This window comes from Mastacembelus armatus, chromosome 17 (genome assembly GCF_900324485.2).
Source record: "Mastacembelus armatus chromosome 17, fMasArm1.2, whole genome shotgun sequence".
Lineage (NCBI taxonomy): Eukaryota > Metazoa > Chordata > Actinopteri > Synbranchiformes > Mastacembelidae > Mastacembelus > Mastacembelus armatus.
Window position 1 is genome coordinate 21,294,853 of NC_046649.1, and position 23,164 is coordinate 21,318,016.

A 23,164-nucleotide genomic window follows, 5' to 3' on the forward strand; every position below is an offset into this window, starting at 1 on the left:
TTATTCAGAGTGGAAGCAGCTGAGTGGTTGGAAAATGAGGCCGATGGCTGCAAGGTCACTGGATCAGATTGGCTGGAAACAGCAGAGATGCCAACATTAATAATAATTTCTGATTTCAACCCTGGGCAACCACTGCTACTATATGCAAACCAGATTATTAGAGATATCTTTTTTTTTTGTCAAACCCTGTTGACATTACAGTCAGTTTACAATCAACAATATGAAGTCAGCTGACTGGGGAAGATGTAGAGGCAGAAAAGGAGGAACTGAGAGCAGACAACAAATACAGTCAAGTTACTTCGATTGATCTCAGTTTTCCCTTATCGTCTCTGACCTTTTGATTCCCCTATGTACAAGAATTACAATAAAGTTTTTTATTTTAAAGAAAAAAAAAAGCTGGATAGCGATCATTGGTGGCTGTAAATTAGAATTCATTATTTTGTCTCTCTCAGAATGTCATAGCTTCTCTCTGTAAAACAAATTGTGCACTTTGATTTACAGGTTTTCAGATTATGAAGACATGTCATGGCAGCATGTCACCTGTTTGCTGTGTCACTGCATGAATCTGTCTGATCCCTACATGTTATTTCACGTGTCTGCCTCCCTGAATGCTGATGGGAGTTGTGGATGTTTGATTTTTTTAAATCATGAAACCAGTCAGAATTTTATGTTTATTGAACCTTAAACCCTCTTGAAGAGGCCTCTGAAATGCATCTTCAGGTAGTCCGAGAGATATTTAATACATTCCCTATGCGTTTCTCTTAGAGCAGCTATTTTTCTGGGAAATGGGTGCAATGAAGCAGTCAAAATGGGATATCAAGGTGCAGAAAACAGCAGGGAAAAAAATCAAAATGTTGATATTTTCACAGCAGAATAAAAGAAAACCTTTTATCCTCTGCCACTTTGCTTTGCATTGGTATTCTTACAGCTTCAGTAATAAAAAAAGAACAAAACATTACCAAGGTTTAACCCAGATCAGACATCAAACAGCTCATCTGATTCATTTCTAAGATGTTGCTTTCTTCTTAAGCATCCCCCTTTGTGAAATTGGACTTTGTGCTTTGCTTCAATGTGGTTTTAGTTCTAATTCTCATTTGGAAATCATTCTGTGATGTTTGTCTGCACTGAAATAAGGATTTGCTAATCTCAGTGTGGGCCTTAGATTTTAGATTGGTGGGTTAAAACTCAAAGCAAAGGTGATCATGCTAAAGGGCAAAACATCTACTATGATGAACTAGTAGAACATCAAAAAAAAAACTCAGGAGATACATTATTGAAAAGTTCACTGAGGACCAGAAATTGTATAAGATGTGAAAGGTAAATTACATATTAGTGGTGTGACATTGTGTGACACCTGCATCTACCACTGACTCCAATCACCACTTTCATGTGTGATAAGTAGTCAACTCTATATGACAGAATGTCACTCTGAGTTAGATCTTTAATTTAAAACTTTGCACTAAATTTCCAGTCCAGAGTGAAAGGTATTTTAAAACAACGTGTAAAATAAAACCTGTCTGATTTGATCAGAGAGTGATTTAGAAATACAGAAATCCAAACATGCATATCAAGTTCTGTGTGAAGGAGAAGTTGCATTATTTCCTTGTGCAAAATGAACAATAAAGTAACATCAAATACAGTAAATCAGTTTTCCTAGAAGTAGTGGCATGCTCTCAGGACTGTCAGGAACAAAAATGAAAAGCGGTGTCTCTTTCATGAGCGGGTTTGGGTTTACAGCCAAGGTTTACTTCTGCCACATTAGATCACACCAGAAAAGAACTCAAGCTCACCAGAGGGGCCACTGGGCCGCTCAAGTACCATTTTGGTGGGACATTAGTAGGTTTACAACAGGGTTTGATAGCATTTCACTTCATCTGAATAGCCTATCAAATGTCCCTACCAAATCCAAATCCTTTCAGACACCTGATAACATCTATTTAGCTTCAGTTTTCTAACACAGAATTAAAACTGAAATGCTTCCTTAGCTGAGTCTTCAGGAAAAGTATGTACTGCCAGCAAACCTGGCTTTGTCTTTGTGATCCATAGCTGTGGTTTGTTTTGCATCTTAAGAATGAGATGATGATTATTCTGCTTTGTCACCACTGGGGAATATGTTTTCCTTCCCTGCTGCATGTTGCTGCCCTTCTGTTTGACATTAGAAGTTGTCCTGTGCTAACCAGTTTCTCAGCAGTGAACTGAGAATTTAGAGCTGCTTCTCTCTAAATATTGTATAAGTTCATGCGAGTTCAAAAACAGTGAGATGAATTAATCATTTTATGTAGAGTGTATCACAGCGTTAGACTATATCTTTCTGTAAGAACATGCACATGTGTCATGTGTTGAATTTGCTAGTGGTTTAGTCCTCAAGGTATCATTGTATTTTTTTCTCTCACCTGCTCAAATATTAATAATATTGAACCTTTAAAGAGCTGCAGTCTGAGGAGAGTGCAGTTGTCAGACTTTGACTGGCTTACTTATCTGTTTATGCAGATTTTGGGGTGTTGATAAGGTGTTTTGTCTATTTACATGGATATTATTTGTCTCATGAGTAAATAACAAACTAAGCTACAGTATGGACAGACTGTCGTGCAGCAGTAGAAACAAACTTTGTGGCCCTCCATAATCTGAGTAAAAACTCAACTTGCAGATGTCACAGTTTGCTCAGAGACCATTTCTTTGATAGGTTTGCATATTAAAAAACAGTGCCGTGTCTGCACACATTTTTATTTACTTTATTTATTTGTGATTTGGACAAACTGATCTTTTAAATGACTCTTGATGTTGGCCCTGCTTTTTGACATCTGGACAATTTGTAATTTCTTGGCATAATGTTTTTTCTATTGTATTATAAATTATGTTCTCACATATGTTCTGGGCCCTGCAACGTTTTGTTTTTTTGTTTTTTTTTTTTTAACCACAGCCATCGGTGCTCTGGTCCAACATTTTAATTGTGCTTTCACTTAACAGTGGTGACATTATTGTTTTGGCAGCAAATGGCATTCAGATCCTCGGGTGACGGCTCTGATGTGTTGTGGTTGGGCAGTTGTTGCAATTCTTCTCTGATATGATGCAGGTTGAAAAGGTTGTTTTAATTTTCCAGGAATCATGTATCAAGAGTGAGGTGCTACGGAAACATCACTACATATTGTTACTACAGTAACAGGTAGCATTAATATCCTCATTGTTATTTTCCAGACACTGGTTTTAGCTGCAGGATGTTGCTTTTTCTTGGCACAGTTAACTCTTTTGTAGAAACGAATAATGTACATCATCAAAATGTATGTCTTTCTCCACTATCTGATTCATATTGCAGAAGCTAGAAAAAAGGATTCATCTGAACAAGTGATGTGTGAGCCATTGATCTCATTCCCCATCATAATGAGCTTCACCTGATATAGACAAATGGCAACAAACATTAAAGCTGGGAGGAAGTTTGCCATCATGTTGAAAACCCAGAAATGATGGTGAGGCCACTGTTTAATATATCAACAGTGAATATTTCTGTCACAGCAGCTCAATAAAATGCTAAATTTATACTGCCGGTGTTGTGATGCACTAGTATGTATTGCTGGGCTCTTCCCGTCAGCCTGCGGAGAAACCTGTCTTTCTCCATTTGTAAGTTCCTTCTGATGGAAATACACTTATTTGTATTTTCTGCCCTGTTGGTTTATCTACTGAAAGACATTTAAATCCCTTATAATTACCCATGAACCATTTGATAATCTTTATCTGTTGTGCCTGATTACACAGTAAGCATTTTTCTTTGGAGGAGTCAGTTTGTATGTGAAAAGTAACATCACGATCCAGTGACAACACAACCTAAACTATCTCAAAGTGATGTGTTGACACATCAAATAAAATTGCCTGGCCTTAGCAGGAAAGTAGAAAGATGCTCAGGTGCACAAACATAAATAATACTCATAATGGTTTCTGTTTCTTGGGTAGTCTGTTTTGCTGTAACTCAGCAAAGCCACACACGACCCTTGAGTTACTTTGCTGAGATGATGTACAGTGCAACTCTAGTGAGGCTGAAACGTTTTACAAATCAGGCAAATGCATTTTGTTTAAAATGTTAAATAGAGAAAATATTCTACACTGTAAAAAGTGTATTTGAGTAGTAGCTGCGTTAATGCAATGTCTCAAATGATGAACTCAGTTTCAATAAATGTAAGTTGTGTGTCACTAGTTGACATGATATAACTATTATAATATAAATTGTCCAACATTTCGCTTTCCTGTTATGCTGAAATATTGATGATAGAAATGTTTCGGTGAAAGCAGCACCTACTGAAAACATGAATGCTTCATTTTTTGTTCTTCTGTTCCAAATGCTAAGATGCTATCGTATGAATCCCATATGGTGAATGAATAAATAGTGAATATTTGGGACTAAAGGTTAAGTGTGTTTCCTGGTTGTTGCTTTTCAGTGTGGAAGAAAATAATGAAAATAAGAGCAGGAATGTAGTGTATGTTTAATGATAATAGTTTGTTTGTTTTGTTAATTCCAACCCTCTGCCTACAGAAATGAGCTCTTAACAGTGGCTGCCATGTTTTCCAGAAGTGTTAAAATAAAAGCAGAGATATTTCAGTACACACACAGCTGGGGTGATGAAATCCCACTTATATGTGTGAAACACTTTTAAGCGTTTTCATTAAGAAAAGAGGAGGAAGGATATGTTTTAACATTGAAAAAAAATTGATTTCTTGTCTTGTTTTTTTTGTTTTCTTTTCTTTGCCTCTGGCTGCAGCACTCTGTGCCCAGAGATGAAGTAAGAAATCAAACATTTACTGAGCTGCAGTTACTCAAAGAGAGCATCTGAAGTAGTTTATAGTTTTACACAGAAACTAGCTCCCCAAAACTACAGGTAAATAATATTTGTACCTGAAGAAGCAGAAGCTGTGGCCTGGGGTGGCCTGTAGAGGGCAGTCTGCAGCTTCGAATCCCGCAGGAAGGAGCCACAGACACGTGACATGTAACAGGAAGTAAATAAACAGCATTCCCGCGCAGTTGAATTGGTTCAACATTGGTTCAAATTCACGCGTAATCGGACGAAATGGACGAGCTTTATCTGGATAATATCGACGAGTTTGTCAATGATCACAACAAGATAGTGAGTGAACTTTGGGGTATCTCGTCTAAACGCTATTCTGGGCGAGCTGGTAGCATCGTACAAACGCTCGATCCGGGCTAGCCTCTTTATAATTAGCCATTGAGTTATGTTCAGCAAACCTCCTATTTAATGTTGACAAGGTTACGGGGTTGTACATTTATGTAGCAGAAGATATTTTACAACTTCCTCTGATTTATTTGGGTCTTGTGATTAATTCGGCTTCTCAGTGATCTTAGCTAATAGAACCTAAATTTAGTTAAATCTCAATTTTGTAGTTTGGCGTTAGCCTTTGTTACTGCTGTCAGCCGCCAACAGATGTGTTTTTGGGATAAAGGCAGGTTAGCTCGCTGGACTTGGTTGTTGTACAATAAAAGTATTCTGGCAAATGAAAAGTTAATTTAAACTGAAAATATTTGTGCATAATTTGTATAAATATAAATGTAAAGTCTTTTATAACGTATTTATAGTTTTCCACATGCATGTAATAATCAAAATGTGAACCTAAACCATTTGTTCTGTGTGATAGGTGACCTATAAATGGTTGAGTCTAACCTTGGGAGTTCATGTCAACACAGCAAAACAGTAAGTATTACTGCTGCTCTTAAGGCTTTTGGCATGTCAGCCATTCAGACCTGTCTAAAATAAACTTCTAATCTAAAATAAAGTTTTAACTTTACAAACACTTTGTCTAATTAAAACGCTGTTTAGAAGAAAACAAGGCTAAGAATGTGATTAGGTTTCAAATGTTGATACTGCCTGTGTCAGTAACCAAAAAGTATTAACTTTGATACCAATCCTGAGGTAAAATCAGGTGTACAGGCATTTTATACTGTAGATTTTAATATTTTGTGCTGATGTGTTGTAAATTAACTGTTGTAAGAGCTGATGTAAAGTGCAAGAATAAGTATAAAGACGTGTTCAATAATATTGTTTATTTTCCTACTGACTCCTGGAGAGTAACAGTGTGCCTTGTTTTCAGAATGCTGTTCCATTACCTGGATCACAAGAGGAAGGAAAGTTCGGTTCAGCTCCATGCCACCTATCTTGTTTCAGGGAAGTGTCTGGACAATGGCCAAACCGTGAGTAACAAAAAAAAAAAAATGTTTGCATATTTTTCTTCTGCAGCGGTTCTTGTTTTGTGTTGCTAATCTTTTGTGTTTCATTTCAGAGTCACAAGGTGTCAGTTGTCAGAGAGGAGCAGTTGGAAGGTGCGTACATGTGTTTCCCAGTGTTTGATCTGCAAACTATAACTATGTTCATTTTTGTGGCAATTTCCTTTAATAGTCATCACTGCTAAGCTATTTGTTTCTGTTTTGTTTTTTGTTTTTTTTCCTTTGAAGATTTTAAATCCAAGATGAGCTTGATAGTCAGCGTCCATGTCTACAGTGTCCAGAAGGCTTTACTGAAAGACAGCGGTCCCCTCTACAGTGTCGACTATGATGCAGTTAAAGACAATCTGAAGAACTGCAGCAGGTATGTCTGTAATACTGTTGGGCAAACAAAAGTAATCAGTGTCTTTACACAAGTGAGGAAAACTATTCTGTTAAAATCCAAGGTTTTGACCATTTGTGTCGCTCCAGAGCAATAATTGATTGAAAGGACTCCCATGCCACGCGTCCTTTCTTCTACATTTTTGCTTATGTTACTGTAGTGGTAGCTGCAATCCAGCAGCAGTCACATTGTTTAGAAAAATGAATTGGTTGAGCTGTTGTACTGCCAGTCAGGAAAGTATTAAATTGACATCTTTTTGGCTTTTTGGTCTGTAGGTACAGCGCGATTCGCTGCACCAGTGCAGTGCCCATGTCCTCTTTGGAGCTGCAGCAGGTGAGAGAAATGCAACGGGCTCCCACACCAGAGCCTGAAAATAAAAAGCCTGGCATGAATGGAGACGCTGGTCTGGCATCAAAACCTTCCACCAAGCCTCAAAAAGGCATCATGGGAATGTTTGCAAATAAGGCTACTCCTAAGAACCAAGACAGTGGCAAAGAGATTAAGTTGGAGCAAAAAGAAGATACGCCTCTGGTATGACTTGTTCCTTGGCAGAAAATAAATAGCAGGAATGATTTTTGCACATGGTCCTGATGGTGCTTTCTATTTTAGGCTGGTGGCCCCAAAAGCAAGCCAGCTGGAAAGGCCAGTCCAATGATGAACTTCTTTGGAAACCAATCAGCAAGTAAGTAACATTAGCAGTTATTTACAGTAACATTTTACTAATTTTTTATATTTGTATATAGATACAGACATGTACCAGACCAATGGTTTAATTATTGCTGTGAGAGATGCATTAAATTAGCAGTGACTTTTCGTCTTATCAGTATTTATAGCCCATATAAGGCTTTTAATGAAATGTAAAAATGAAGGGCTAATCTTGCTTATTAATTTGTTGAAGCAAATGCGTGCAGGAATAAAAAAAGTCCTAGGTATGGACTGTTAATGTTTTTAATAATGTTAGTTATTAGCAATCAAGCTAAATTTTGCCTCTGAAATATATATATATGTTTTTATTTCTTCAGAAAAACCAGACAAAACAGTGAAAGAAGAGGAAGCTGCTCCATCAACATCTGCAGCACAGCAGCAACAAAGTTCACAACCTGAAGAAAAGCAATACATCACTGCAGTGGAGCTGCCAAAAGACACAAGGAAAGACTCCAGGTCTGTGTCTGTTTTTTTTTACAACTTCATGGAAAAGCTTCAACTTTGACTGTGGATATATAAAAAGTTAAACAGTAGAGATTTGTACTCAGATTTAAAAACACATTTTCTTTACATATTTAATATTTTGAAGCTAGCAATAATTGAAATGTAGTGACAAGTCATTTTCTTTTTGAAGCAAATCCAAGCGAAAAGACGATTCTGACAGTGAAGGGGAGAAAATGGAGAAGAAAAAGAGGCGAAGGATTAAGAATCCTGAACCAGAAAGCAGTGACGATGATTGTAAGCCTTTCACATATACATATAAAATTGCTACTTGAGTAGGTTTGAAATGCTTGATTTGCAAGGTTCCTTAGTCTCAATACATATTATTTCTTATCATTTCATGTACAGGAGTTTTACTGTCTTTTATAATGTCATTTGGCCTAAATCATTATTATAAAACATAATATTTATGAAAATACCACAATATAAAAAATGTGCAAAATTAGGAAATGAAGTAAAACTAATATTAATTCACATCTTCAGTTGTTCCAGAGTCTCCACTGCAGATGGAAGAAAGAGAACCATCACCAAGACCTAAAAAGGAGATCGAGTCTGTTTCACATTCACATGTAAGTGCTCAGGTCTGCTGGGATAGGCTCCAGCAGATCCCCGTGACCCTGGTTAAGGAATAAGCAGGTATAGATGATGGATGGATGGATGGATGGATGGCTGGATGGAAGTACTCAGGTCTATAGTTGCTGTAAAGACTTTAAGGCAAAGTTCTAAGAACTGCCAAATCTATTTATACTTCTAATAGTGTTTGATGAAAGTCCTTAATTTGTTTAACCCTGAATATGTGATTTAACATTCACATCTGTTTGTGGTGTTAGGGTCACTCTGAAACAAAGACGAGGAAGAGGAGACGAGTCCTGAAATCTCGTACCTTTGTAGATGACGAAGGATGCATCGGTATGACAGAAGAGTGAAAACTAGTTTTATAGTTGTTTCACATTTGGTGAATTTATACCAAATGTAAATAATTTACCCCAAATCATTATATTAATTCCATTTTAAAATGTATACAGGTCATCAATCATATATGACACTGATTACTCTGCCAAATATTTTCTATTATTTGTTTGTTTGTTTTTTTAAATATCAGAAAAACAAAAATTCCCAATTGAATTTCTCAAAGCACAAGTTGACATCATCAGACCTGTTTTGTCCAACTGACAATCCCAGATACAAAATATTTAGTTTGCTGTTGTTGTAGTTTAACATATCTTTCATTCTTGCAGAAGGATTGTTAGTTTAGTTATTTTTCCACTAATTAACTCTTAATCTTTTCATTCTTACAGTGACAGAGAAAGGCTATGAGAGTGAATCATACTCTGAAGCAGAGGATGAGGTTAAAGCCACCAAACAAGCTCCAAAGGAGCCCATCCCATCAAAACTACCAGCAAATAAAGAAGATGGCAAGAAAAGTCAGAAGAAAACTTCAGCAAACACAAATAAAGGAACTAAACAGGCCTCAATTACAGGATTTTTTCAGAAGAAATAACGGAAGACAATATCAGACATTTTGATCTGCACTGGGGACCAATGAGCACTGTATAGACTTCAGTAATGATCTTAACCTACTGTCAGCTGACACATCAAAAGGACAGTTTAAAAATCCCCTTTCAAAAAGACGTTGACATGTCCAGTTCAGGATGAAACATTTTCATTTTTGAACATACTGTTGCCAGTTTGAGACGTGCATGTGCACCAATTTAATAAATGTTGAGAATCAAAATTAAACCAGTGTCTTGACTCATAATAGACAAAAGTCAGTGTTGGAAATGGACAGCAATAGAATTTGAGAACACGCTGCATTCTGGTTGCATTTGCATCTTGTTGCATTTTGCAATCTTGAAAAATTTCTAGAAACAATGGCATCTTTACAATTCTGCATACTTAGTCTATGTCATTCTCAGAGGTAGGAATGTACTGATATTTGAGTCATTTCAACTTGGAGTCCTGGATACTACCACTTTACATACTATACCAAATAGCGAACGTGACATGGTAGGTCATATTAAGCTCTCACTGCAGACGTCCTCAGTTCCACAGTTGTCTGCTCCTCTCTCAGGTCTTCAGTTTCTGTCTTCCAGGATGGATCTTCCACAGGACGACAAAGGATGGACAAACGCTGCAACATGTGGAAAAACTAGGGTATGTGATAGATGAAAACCAGTATCATCTAAATGAAAAACGGGCTCTGATCATTTCTACAGATAAAGAGAGGCTCCACTAGTTTTACACACCACAAATGGTTTCTTCTTTGAACACTGACCTGTCTGAAGGTTCCTGATGTCAAACACATCTGTCCAGCTGCCCACAGAGGCACCATAAGAACAGAGGACAGTGTCATGGCCCATCCCAGTGTGTACGCCCAGTCAGGGTATATGTACCAGTCATTAATCCTCAGGTGTTGGTAATCCACGAGGTACAGGATGAAGGAAATCTAGTGAAGGGGAGAATTACTAAGCAACATCCATGGACAGACATGCATGAAAAAATACAAAAATATGTCAGTGAACCCGTTAAGGAAATTAGCAGTGGACTTGAAATCATCTTAATCATCTTATAACTATATAAAATTCAGAATATTAGCATGAGATTTGTTTGGAATAATATTGGAAGTTACAGTGACAGTTCCCTAGTTGGAACTGAAGCATACATAGGGGTTATGTAAAGTTCACATGCAAATTAACCAAATTCAAGTGTATGTTGACACAAGACCAAAAACTTTACTCAGTGGGGAAACTGCTAAAGTCATTGACAGTCAGTGAGGATAGCTAAATAAATATTTTCTGTCTCACCATAGACAGCAGGGGAATGATGTACTTCCAGCACAGTTTGAAGAAAACCGATGGTCTCTGGCTTGTCATGTCCTCAATGATGACAAAAAAGCGCTCAGCACCTGATGGAAGCTCAGACTGTTCATGCAGTTTATTTTCATTCTATATGTAAAATTTGACATACACTGCAAAATACTATTAAGACAATAATGTGGAGACATTTGTTTAGATACTGTTTTAGTAAAGCAATTGGATCATTTAATTAAATATAGCAAATACTTCAAATTATTGCTATTACTCAAAGTTACTCCATTGTGTTTTAGATACTTATAATAGTTACTATACTAAACAGCCCCACTTGATAATGAATATGGAGCACCCCAAGGAAGCATTCTGGGCCCGCTCAGTTTTCATTTCACATGTTCCCTTGGGGCAACATAGACACTGTAATGACATAAAAAATGCGGCAATTTGTGCAGATCTGAATAGTTTTTGTTGTTGGGGGGAGTTTGTGATGCAAATGTATTTCCATTGATGTTGGTTAAAGTGATGCTGCTGGTTTGCTGAGCTACAATTTACTTTTTCCAAAGTGAGCTAACTTTACTTTCTATGTTTAGTCTTGACGCATATGATGTCTAAATAAACACCTGTTTTATTTATTTGGACGTCACCTTTTTTATTGCATTTGAGTGTGAGGTGATTATAATTGTAGTTACCATAGTTACGCAAATGACACATTATTGCATATTTCTGGTTCATCAGATGATGATGACGAGCAATGATTCAGTCAATATTTGGCTGTTTGACCATTGAGTTCAATGAGTTCTTTCCCTAAAGGGTCAAGTCACATGATCAAAAAGACATTAATTTAATTATTTAGTTTGCTAAATTATTTTTACTCACCAAACATCCAGCCTAAAGCTAGGCATTGACATACTGTCATAAAGTCCTGGCAAGCTCTGGTGCAGCCGTAATAATCAATCAGTTGGAATACATAAATTCCTCCCTAGAACAGATACAAAAAACTGAATAGCAGCCATAATTTTGAGAAATATCTGTGTGTTTAAACTTGGAGATGTTTTTCTTTCAATATTTTCTTTACCTCTGTGACGAAAATTAGATGTATGAGGAAGAACGATGAGCAGATGACAAGGACAAAGATCTCGTGTCTCACTGGTGCATGAAATAGCTTCGGAAACAAGTCACTCACAGAGGTGATAACACTCTCTACCGTTACAAACTGGGGATAAAATGAAAGACGCAAGTAGCATGAGCTCTGTGTCTACCGTTAAGAGTGCCTTCATCAGCAATTGAATTGTTAGTACAGCAATCTCACATGTGTGTCAACAGCCAGCAAGACGAGCATCAGGAAGAAGCAGACAGTCCAAAACTGTGGTAAAGGCATCAGAGCTGTTGCCTGTGGGTAAGTAATGAAGGCCAAACCTGGACCTGTGGGTTAGAATAACACAAGAGCTTATACTTATGTGTGTATTAATATGTTTATGTTTTGATTTTGTAAGCGTTATACCTGACTCAGCCACACTGTCAACACCAACACCCTGTTTCTGAGCCATGAATCCAAGTACAGAGAAGACGACAAATCCAGCAACAAAACTGGTCCCACTGTTGAGCAGACAGAGCCAAAAGCAGTCCCTAGAGGTCCAGGTAAGACAGGTAAGAGGCCCTTGTTAATTTTGTTTTGACATTTAAGTAGCTGTCTAAACAAACAGGACAGAAACAGGGTATGTGACGGTTAAACCTACTTCTAATCTGAATTTTGGAGAAAGTTCATGTGATATATTCTGTAACCTATACTTACTTGTAACAGTTGTTGTTGTAGTGATTGTAGCTGCCCAGGACATTTAGAGTCCCTATTGTGAGGCTATAAGAGAAGAATATTTGAGATCCTGCCTCAATCCAGACCTGTAATGCCAAAAAAATGACTCTTCATGACTCCTCAACTGATTGAAATTTTGTCTTTAGTCCTGTTGACAGCATGAATCTGGGGATGGCAATGCTGGTTTGATGGTCTGTTGATCAGTCATTCAGTCAGCCAAGCACCTAAATAGAAGTAATCTGAATGGAAACTTCAAGAATGGTTTATACTGTCTTCCAAAGTGGTACCTTAGTACTTCTAAAGTTAGTATCACACTTGTCACCTCCAGGTTAGCCAGGTGGTGTAAATCTGGATATAGGTAAAAATAGATCCCTTCCCACGCTCCAGGCAGAGTCAGGCCCCTGATGAGCAGTATCAGGAGCATCACATATGGGAATGTGGCTGTGAAATATGCAACCTGAAAAGAAACAGGTATTTTAAATGATTTTTTTTCCCCAAAATGTTTCCAATAAACAATACCTTTTAAAAAAAATATTCTCACAGGACCTTTCCAGAGGATCTGACACCTTTCCAAATACTGAAGTAGCAGAACATCCAGCTGACCAGGAGACACAAAGCCAGCTCCCATCTCACACTGCCCAGCTCCTCAATGCCTCCAGACATTCCCAACACCCGCCGCCTGAAAAGAGGAGAAATATGGTAAAACACACTTTATCTTAACTTACGGAATACGAAGACATACGATGCATCTTCCACTTATTTCATAGCTGTTGCAGAAAACAGCTCTGGAGACTTATACTCATAAACAAAACATAATTCTAATTTGCTATTATGCAAAGTTCACTCCTAGTCTGAGATATTTGTATTTTCAAGCATTCTTTGTAGCGGCAATAGTCACACAAAAGCAAAAATGCCAAAATAAAAAATCAAAATAGACCAGGCCAAGACGAGCTGAAAATAATGTATGTATGTATGTTCTCTGCCTGTGTAGAGCAAAAAGTGAAGTGGTCTCAAGAGCCTAGCGTACTTCTATAGCTGTTCCATAATTTGTTTTCTCAGTTTGCTGAATTTTTTTCATTGTCAAAATGAGGTAGATGTTTTATTCATTAGCTCATCTATCTGCTGGCAATTATCTTCTTTTCTTGGGTTGTACTGTTGAACATTCCCAGCCACGGCAAAAGATTTGAAATTCTGAATATTTGATAATGACTTAGGGGAAGGCAAAAACAAATATTGTTTTAACAAAGATTACAGAAAATGAACAATACAGTGATATAGCACAAACAGCAGGAGTGTAGTTATTTAGCATGTATTAAAAAGTGATACATGATACAGTAATTTACAGTACATAAAATTAGACTCACTCCCAGAATTCAGTTGCAGCAGAGGTGGCGTTGGTATGGTTTTTTGCAAGAGTCAGATTTAAAGTCTGAAGACCAAGACAGTTCGCTGGTTTGGGGAGCAAACCAAAAAGATTTTATAGTTAACATGAGCACAATTGGCCAAACAATATCATACTACAACGATGGAGGCTTGACTGATTTATTACACATTATGACAAATATACACACGTAAAAAGTTGTATAATAATTATATCTTTCCGAAACAATACTGTTTGACAAACAAAAACACTGCAGGCAAAGCGTCTTATTTTCAAAGTCTAAATTTATTACCAACAATGTCCAAAGACCTTACCTGTGTTCCAGGTGTTGTCACAGCTGGCCCATGGGAGCTGGGATCTGAATGAGAATGCCAGGTAGACGAGAGCCCAGACTTGGACTATAATGTAGCTAAAGTCGTATAGTTTCATCATGAAGTATCCATATCCAATTCCTGAAAAATACACAGCAGACTGCCAGTTCTTGTTTTGTGATATTACATGGTGCTCGAAAATGTACAGGCCTCTAGCACAATTTGAGAAATACATGAATTTGAAATACATAGTTAAACATGCAGAACATGTCTTTTTAAAAATCATACTGACAAGTGCAATTACAATACTAAAGATTATATCTGATGACTGTCTTTATAAAGAATAGTTTTCAGCATAATCATTCATATTTTTTACAAATGGCCAGCATTTCTAAAATCCGCTAGGGGTTTGTAAATTTATTAGCACAACTGTAATTTTAGATTTTAGTTCAACATACATCTCACCTTGGGCCAGCGGACAGAGTTTCCTCCAACAGGTGATGAATCCTTCCTGGGTGTACTGACCACTTGAAGTCTCCAGCAGGAACAGAGGTGTCCCACACACCACAGCCAACAGACCATATGGCACCAGAAAGGCACCTGTAGGTGTTAGACACATTAGACCATTACAGTCCACATCCAGTCATCAGTGTCATCATTTATTCAGTGCTCTGCATCCACATAATGTCATTAACTGAGTTAATAATATTCACCTCCACCATACTTGTAGCAGAGATAAGGAAATCTCCACACATTGCCCAGGCCCACCACATTTCCTGCAACAACCAGAATATATTCAGTTTTGCTGGCCCACTGTCCTCGGTCTCCAGCCCTGCTCTGATGTTCTGTTTGTCTTCTTTCTCTCATCATCTCCAGCTCTGTTGATCTGTTATGTGTTTCTATTACTCCCAAGCACTAAAACCATAATGTTTCTGCTTTTATAAGTCTTCTCCTAATTTGACTCCTTCTTGCCCTTAGCCAATCATATTTAAATACAAAACTGGTCAGTCAAATGATGCTGGGCTTTTGTTTTGCAAAATCCAGGTAAAGAGTAAGTTTGCTCCTCTTTCAATAGTCTGTCATTATAATTTAAAAAGCAATGATAGCCAGGTTACAATAACCATCTTAAACGTATTGTCACTCAAACATTTATGTTTGTTTGAATGGGCCTAGTTATTGTACTATCACTCATTACACTCATCACAGTAGTTCCCAAAGTGAACACTGGGACCACAGGGGTGACGTGGAGCTAATGTGGGGGGCACATTGACTTAATGAGGAAGTCAATTAGCTCTAATGTATTATCTCTGACAAAATATAAAAACTACAGGAAGGTACTACATGTCTTCTTTTGTTGTTTTATTTAAAATAAGGCTTGTTGGTAAGATACATTTTGTAGCGTAAGAGGTTTTTCATTGAGGCTTGCTTGAGTGCTGATAGCATGACATGGATAGATACAGTACCAGTGAAAAAGTTCGGACACGGTTTCACATTCAATTGAGTGGTAAAGTGTGTCCAACCTTTTGACTGGAAATATATATTTGAACAAACTTTCACAGTAAACCTACAATGAAGTCCATGTATTGTAGTAAACATGGATACAATCTTGGGTTTAAGATAACAAAAAACATCATGTGAGTGGGATTTCATCAGGTAAACTAAACCATTTATTGCACTAAGATGTTTACAACATGACAAAGAGGCCTAATAGTTGGAGAGCAAGCAAGAGGTCAAGGACTAATGATATGATGACATTAGTACATATGAACGTACACAGAAATACTTGACAATTCATGGTTTGCAGGTGTTGCTACTTAGATGTGGAAAATACTATTTTTTTAATTTATTTTCTAAATGACCAAATGAAGTGTATTGTTACTTTATTGACTTTACAGGTCATATAAACTGTCGCTAGAGTTCCACAGTTGTCTTCTCCTCTTCTATAATTCTCCTCTACCTGACTAGGTCTTCAGCAGGACGACAAAGAATGGACAAACGCTGGAACACAGGAAAGAAGAAGCTGAGTGAGTAAGATAAACATTAATTCTTGCGACAAACGATGGTATTGTTCAGCGTCCCATGTCTGACTACCCACTCCACTAATTATGACTACATGAGTTTCACACAATTTTAAAAAGCCATCCAGATGTTTCAAATATATACATCTGCTGTAGACATAGTGTGTTAATTAATCTTACAGACCACCCACTAATGTCATGGTTTATAATGTGAAATCATATTATTCAGTCATAAGAAAACAAAAGGTCCTTGTTGGACTCAATTCTTTGAACACTGACCTGTCTGAATGTGCCCGATGTCAAACACATCTGTCCAGCTGCCCACAGTGGAACCATCGTAAGAGACGAGAGTGTCATGGTCCATCCCAGTGCATACGCCCAGTCGGGGTAAATGTACCAGTTGTTAATCTTCAGGTGTGTGTAATTAACTAGATACAGGATGAAGGAAATCTGTCAAGGTAAGAAGAGTTGGTTTGGAAAGACAGAAGACTCGTGAAAAATAAATTATTAAGATGTTTAAAACACTTCCCAGTGGCCAAAATATTTCAGCACAAAATCCGATGTATTATCTCTGACAAAATATAAAAACTACAGGAAGGTACTACAAGTCTTCTTTTGTTGTTTTATTTAAAATAAGGCTTGTTGGTAAGATACATTTTGTAGCGTAAGAGGTTTTTCATTCTGTAGAATTCAATGTGCATTAACCAGCTAAATTAGCAGTGAATTATCAAAACTGTTTAACTCACCAGTGACAACAGAGGAATGATGTATTTCCAGCACAGTTTGAAGAAAATAGATGGTCTCTGTCCTGTCATGTCCTCGATGATGTTAATAATACGGTCAGCACCTGATAGACAATCATAGATGGTCCCTTAGAACCAGTTTACAAGTCCTGGCAGGTTTTAAAGGAAAACTCAGATGAAACTGAGGTTGCTGGATTAAAAAAAATCTGTTTAACACATTTGGTCAGATTCAGATTATTTTGGAGTCACACCAAATCAATCTAATAAAATCACTGATAGGACGCCTATGGGTATAACTTCCACTCATCCAAGTTCTGATATAGGCTGTTTAGGAAAAACGAAACCTGACAATATCAACAATATGACAATATGTGTCATTCATACAATTCATGACACATGAAAATTAGATATAAATATGTAAATACTCTTGGACTTACCAAAACCCCAGGCCAGAGCCAGACATTCATTTAGAGCCATGAAATAATGACAAGCTCTGGTACAACCATAATAATCAATAAGCTGGAAGATGTAAATTCCTCCCTGCAGCAGAGAAAGATTTGAATGAGAGATTAATAAATGGTTTGTGGGAAAAATTTGTGTAAAAGGTGTTTTCAGGGAAATATTTTGTTCACCTCAGTAACCAGGGTCAAATGTGTGAGATAGAAGAACAAACAGATGAGGAGAACAAAGATCTCACGTCTTCCAGGTTTATGAAACAGCTTCGGAAACAAGTCACTTACTGAGGTGACAAGACATTCTACTGACACAAACTGAGGACAAAATATAAAAAGGTAAAGATTAATTTTTTTCTGCCCACAATGCAATAGGACAGTAAAAACAACTACAGTATATCTTACATTTGTGTCAACAGTTAGGAGAATAAGCATGAGGAAGAAGCAGACAGTCCAGAACTGTGGTAAAGGCATCATAGCTGTTGCCTGAGGGTAAGTAATGAAGGCCAAACCTGGACCTGTGTATTAAACAAAAAAGACAAAGTAGAAAAGTATGAGGTTAATGTATCTGTATTTGGGTTTCAAACTGAACTTTGGCTGCATGTTGTTCCACATCTTTAAATATACCTGACTCAACTACAGCATCAACACCAACACCCTGTTTCTGAGCCATGAATCCAAGTACAGAGAAGACGACAAATCCAGCAACAAAACTGGTCCCACTGTTCAGCAGACAGAGCCAAAAGCAGTCCCTAGAGGTCACACAAACACAAGCATCCCCTGCATTAGAGAAGAGCAGACTTTGTACTTAGCATTAGTTCTGTGCTTTGTAGGTTGTACTTACTTGTAACAGTTGTTGTTGTATCTATTATAGCTGCCCAACACACCCAGAGTTCCTACAGCCACACTGTAGGAGAAGCAAATTTGAGATCCTGCCTCTATCCAGACCTGTCATGTCACAAAAGGGAAATTATACACTGCTGTGCAGCAGGGAGTATTGCATTACTGTAGTAAAAGTAGTTCTGTACATGTGTCCAAAGCAAATCACAATGGGTGGTTTTGTTCAGACTCTGACTTATGGTGTAGGGTTTTTGCTGCTGATAGTTTCACACAAAATTATTTTGTCTTTGATTTTATGTAAATACTGTGAACACTGACATTTCAACATGGAGATAATTGTCTTATGAGTCAGGGGGAAGTTTCACGTGTCTCCCTCCTGATGATGGCAGCAATCCAATTAAGCAATCAATCAATTGAGGTTTATTTAAAAAGCACCTTTCATTCAGGTGACGCCGTTCATAAGTAATTGTCATGTGGCCTGAAGTATTCTCTTGTCTCAGTCTCAGATCCTGCTACAGTAACTGGATAGTTGCAAAAGTAAACTAAACAAAATGTTAAGAAAACACTTTGAACTGGATTCAAACCAAAACCAATGACCACGGGCAACTTTGAGGTTTGTTTTTCTAACTCCAGTTTGAGATAGATGTTGCTTGTGGCTAACAGATTCTGGATTGTCTTTGTTTAACATTACATATAACTCTGTATGCTAATATACAGTAGAACAAATAATAAAATACCTCCAGGTTAGCCAGGCTGTTAAGGTCTGGATACAGGTAGAAATAGATCCCTTCTGATGCTCCAGGTAAAGTCAGACCCCTGATGAGCAGTATCAGGAGCAGCACATAGGGGAAAGTGGCTGTGAAGTATGCTACCTTTAAACAAACAAACAAAAAAATAACACAAAATAACAAAAAAATGACATTGATAGATAATTAGAAATATGTTCAAATATGTTTGTAGTAAAATGAATAAAGGTGGTTTTTGCAGTATATACAAGTTTAAGGTTTGTAATATTCCCACAGGACCTTTCCAGAGGATCTGACACCTTTCCAGATGCTGAAGTAGCAGAACATCCAGCAGACCAGAAGACACAAGGCCAGCTCCCATCTCACACTGCCCAGCTCCTCAATGCCTCCAGACATGCCTAACAGCCTCCGCCTGAGGTGAGGGGGTGTTTATTAAGAGAAACACATAAGAAACATGATGACGTTTTACTGCACTAACTATTGGTGCTGGTCAACAAATAATAAAACGTGTGTTTAGTATAGTATAATAGTGTAATGTTATATAGATGTGTCATACATGATATCACTTATTCTTTCTTTTTCACAGCCTGACAGTGTCTTTCCATCTTAACAGATTTTTTAAGATGGAAAAAATGGGCTGACAACAAACTAACCTGAAGCAGCAGAGTCTGAGATCCCAATTTCAGTCAGTATGGATCAAACTCCAAAAACATATTGTTCAGTCTTTCCCTAAACTGTAATGATCTTCAATAAATACAGTTTAATTTTAGAATAATAAATTTAGACTCACTCCCAGAACTCAACAGCAGCAGAGGTGGTGTTGGTCAACATGGTCTGATTTGCTGTCACATTTGGTGAAGATGAGTTCAACATCTGAAGACCAACACAGTTAGCTGTTATAGGGAACGAAAATTTCAGATGGACAATTGTAAGTTTTGTAGATTTATTCTTTGTAGGTTTGTAGTTTCACAGACAAATGTAATGTTTATTTAACCTTTTCTCAATTTTATAAAATTAAAGGAAATCTAAATAGACCTTACCTGTGTTCCACGTGTTGTCACAGCTGGCCCAGGGGAGCTGGGATCTGAATGAGAACATCAGGGAAAAGAGAGCCCAGACTTCGACTATTATGTAGCTGAACCCATATAGTTTGATCACCAAATGTCCACATCCGATTCCTAAAATACAGAAAGAAATTTTGTTTTTTTCCTACAAATGTTTGTGTCCAGTTTAAATATGTTTGGCCACATTTTCAGAGCTATTTTAGTTTTGGTCAAACACCATTTAATTTCTAAAGAGTTTAACTGGATCATTTATCTTGACCCCGATTATCTCACCTTGGGCCAGTGGACAGAGTTTCCTCCAACAGGTGATGAATCCTTCCTGGGTGTACTGACCACTTGAAGTCTCCAGCAGGAACAGAGGTATCCCACACACCACAACCAACAGACCATATGGCACCAGAAAGGCACCTGTAGGTGTTAGACACATTAGACCATTACAGTCCACATCCAGTCATCAGTGTCATCATTTATTCAGTGCTCTGCATCCACATAATGTCATTAACTGAGTTAATAATATTCACCTCCACCATACTTGTAGCAGAGATAAGGAAATCTCCACACATTGCCCAGGCCGACCACATTTCCTGCAACAACCAGAATATATTCAGTTTTGCTGGCCCACTGTCCTCTGTCTCCAGCCCTGCTCTGATGTTCTGTTTGTCTTCTTTCTCTGTTCATCTTTCAGTCTGTTCATCTATTCTGTTTGTCTTACTCCCAAGCAATAAAAACTTAGCAGTACTGCTTTTTCAATCTCTTTTCTGAATTTGGCTCCACCCTATCCTCTGTGTCTCTCCCATGTTTGAACACATGACCAGTTATTCCAGTTTTGGGGGTTTAATGGAAGATTTTTTTAGTATGAACTTTGTCATACAGTTTCACTGTTTGTCCATGATTTGCATTTTTGTCTAAAACACTTGAACTCAAGCAGCCATGTCACTTATCACTTTGTTCCCACACAGCTACAGACACTGGTTTGAAGTCGTTCTAGTTCAGCCTGATTTTAGGAGGATATCAGCTTTATCCATCCTGACAACATTAAAGTTCACTGTGCTCTTTTGTTTTTGTCACACTCCTGCAGACTGCCTTGTATTCCTTATTGACTGATGACTTATTGGCAGAGATAATTAATACTAATGTATAATTTGAAAAGCAATCATGGTCTCTATCAATCAGTCATATGTAACACATGACCAGTCACTCCACTCACTTTAATATACTTATTAAAAATATGCAGTACAATAACCCTGTTAAACTAATATTTACTGAAGATTTTCCTACTCCATAGAGGTCAAATGAAAGTGAAATTATCCCATTTAAATGATTCTGGATAGATTATAAAGCAATGTTAATGTAAATAACTATGAAAAATGTAGCTGTTTATTTTGTATTTATTATGATATTGCATAGTGTCTTGATCTGTCCTTTTTAACTCCAGTTTTGCTTATTCACACAGCAATTTTAACAAGAAAAATGTTTTATAAAACCATTCAAAAAGATATTGACAAAGCTGTGGGGATTCTGGCTTACTTATACTTGCATCAATCGCTGCTATACTTATTGTAGCTGTGGGTACAATTAGCTGTAAAACAAGAGTGCTGTTCAGGAAGATATAAGTTCTTGTCTCTCTTTTTGTTGACAGTACACTTTAGGTCAACATCCCACTTTGTGCCAATTGACAGAGTTTACTGAGACAGGATGAATCCTTCCTGTGTGACTGACCAACTGAATATACTGCAGGTATCCCACCCGCACACAGCTAACAAGCTATATGGCACCAGAAAGGCACCTGTGTAAATATATACCGTAGATGTATCATATATTATAGCAGTTATTTATCCTGTTTCACAGCCAGGCTAAAATCAGTTTGATGATACAGTGAACGATATTTTAAATAAAGATGCTGTTAGATGTGCTACATAATGGGGTACTCCAGGTATTATACATTAAATGACTCTTTCTGGACTGAAAAAAAAACCTATATCAGTTATTCTTGTCTCACCAGAAATCCCTTCATGTTCTGTTATTGAGCAGACCCCTGGCCAGTGAATTCAATTCAATTCAGTTCAGTTCAGTTTTATTTGTATAGCGCCAAATCACAATGCAATCATCTCAAGGCATTTTACAAAAAACAAAAAAACCCAACAAATCCCTTATGAGTAGCACTTGGCAACAGTGGAGAGGAAAAATGTGGGATATAGGATTTTAAATTCTATTCTGGATTTTGCAGGGAGCCAATGAAGGGAAGCTAGTATAGAAGAAATATGATCTCTCTTGCTAGTTCCTGTCAGAACTCTGGCTGCACCATTCTGGATTAAGTGAACTTTAAGTTCTTAAGTTACATGAACTAGTTTTTCTGCATCATTTTGAGAAAGGATGGTCCTAATTTCTGCAATATTGCAGAAGTGAAAGAAGGCAGTTCTAGAGATTTGTTTTGTGTGAATTAAAGGACATATCCTGGTCAAAAATAACTGTAGTAGTAGGCCTCCAGCACAGTAGGCTATGCCATCTATAGTAGCTATATTGTTCGAAAAGCTGTTTCAGAGGTTTATAGGCCCAAATACAATAACTTCTGTTTTCTCTGAGTTTAAAAGTAGTAAGTTACTGGTCATTCAGGCCCTTATGTCCTTTAGACATGCTTGAAGTCTGGCTAACTGGTTTGTGTTATCAGGTTTCATAGATAGATACAGCTGAGTGTCATCTGCATAGCAGTGGTAATTAATAAAGCGCTTTCTGATAACATTGCCTAAAGGAAGCATGTATAAGGTGAACAGAATTGGTCCTAGCACAGAACCTTGTGGAACTCCATAACTAACTTTTGTGTGCGTGGAAGGTTCATCATGAACAAATTGGCATCTGTCCGATAAATAAGATTGAAACCATTTTAACGCTGTCCCTTTGATTTCATTCACATGATCCAGTGTCTGTACTAAGATGCTGTGGTTGATGGTGTTAAATGCAGCACTAAGGTCTAGCAGGACAAGTGTAGAAACAAGTCCAGTCTAAGAGACATGTTGATGATTTAGATGAAGCAACTGCTGATGTGAATTCAGAGAGATCTGTTGGAGAGAAGCAGTCTAAACATAACTGAGGTCTTACAGATGATTTAAGAGCTACTGTAGTAGAAGATTCATTTATGGTCATCTTATGGCAGCTATAGGAAACATCTGATGAATATTATGGA

The 23,164-nt window shown here is 37.4% G+C and overlaps 3 protein-coding genes across 4 annotated transcripts; 1 reads left to right on the plus strand and 2 right to left on the minus strand.

Annotated features, from left to right (window-relative positions):
• Positions 1-4,955: 4,955 nt before the first annotated feature.
• On the plus strand, positions 4,956-9,522 carry pold3 (polymerase (DNA-directed), delta 3, accessory subunit). The gene is made up of 12 exons (XM_026314018.2): positions 4,956-5,111; positions 5,638-5,693; positions 6,091-6,190; positions 6,280-6,319; positions 6,452-6,584; positions 6,878-7,133; positions 7,212-7,284; positions 7,625-7,763; positions 7,942-8,045; positions 8,292-8,377; positions 8,639-8,717; positions 9,107-9,522. The coding sequence occupies exons 1-12, from the start codon at positions 5,055-5,057 to the stop codon at positions 9,307-9,309; spliced, it is 1,326 nt and encodes a 441-aa protein (XP_026169803.1). The 5' UTR covers positions 4,956-5,054; the 3' UTR covers positions 9,310-9,522.
• A 1,011-nt stretch (positions 9,523-10,533) lies between these two features.
• LOC113134566 (sodium- and chloride-dependent GABA transporter 3-like) lies at positions 10,534-15,010 on the minus strand. Its single transcript, XM_026314014.1, has 12 exons — positions 14,834-15,010; positions 14,586-14,720; positions 14,124-14,261; positions 13,793-13,877; positions 12,975-13,107; positions 12,751-12,885; positions 12,411-12,514; positions 12,120-12,244; positions 11,928-12,040; positions 11,694-11,831; positions 11,495-11,597; positions 10,534-10,713 (listed from the first exon to the last, which is right to left on the minus strand). Exons 1-12 carry the CDS (start codon positions 14,988-14,990, stop codon positions 10,589-10,591), a joined length of 1,491 nt encoding a protein of 496 aa, XP_026169799.1. The 5' UTR covers positions 14,991-15,010; the 3' UTR covers positions 10,534-10,588.
• Positions 15,011-15,826: 816 nt separating this feature from the next.
• On the minus strand, positions 15,827-20,687 carry LOC113134546 (sodium- and chloride-dependent betaine transporter-like). 2 transcript variants are annotated; one of them, XM_026313987.1, is made up of 14 exons: positions 20,505-20,687; positions 20,257-20,391; positions 19,960-20,097; positions 19,710-19,812; positions 19,199-19,331; positions 18,911-19,045; positions 18,178-18,281; positions 17,961-18,085; positions 17,739-17,851; positions 17,514-17,651; positions 17,319-17,421; positions 16,885-16,985; positions 16,418-16,588; positions 15,827-16,118 (listed from the first exon to the last, which is right to left on the minus strand). In XM_026313987.1, the coding sequence occupies exons 1-14, from the start codon at positions 20,659-20,661 to the stop codon at positions 16,074-16,076; spliced, it is 1,701 nt and encodes a 566-aa protein (XP_026169772.1). In that variant the 5' UTR covers positions 20,662-20,687; the 3' UTR covers positions 15,827-16,073. The 2 variants fall into 2 exon arrangements, with proteins under 2 accessions (XP_026169772.1, XP_026169773.1); XM_026313988.1 differs by lacking the exon at positions 15,827-16,118 and having other exon boundaries at positions 16,436-16,566.
• Positions 20,688-23,164: the final 2,477 nt, after the last annotated feature.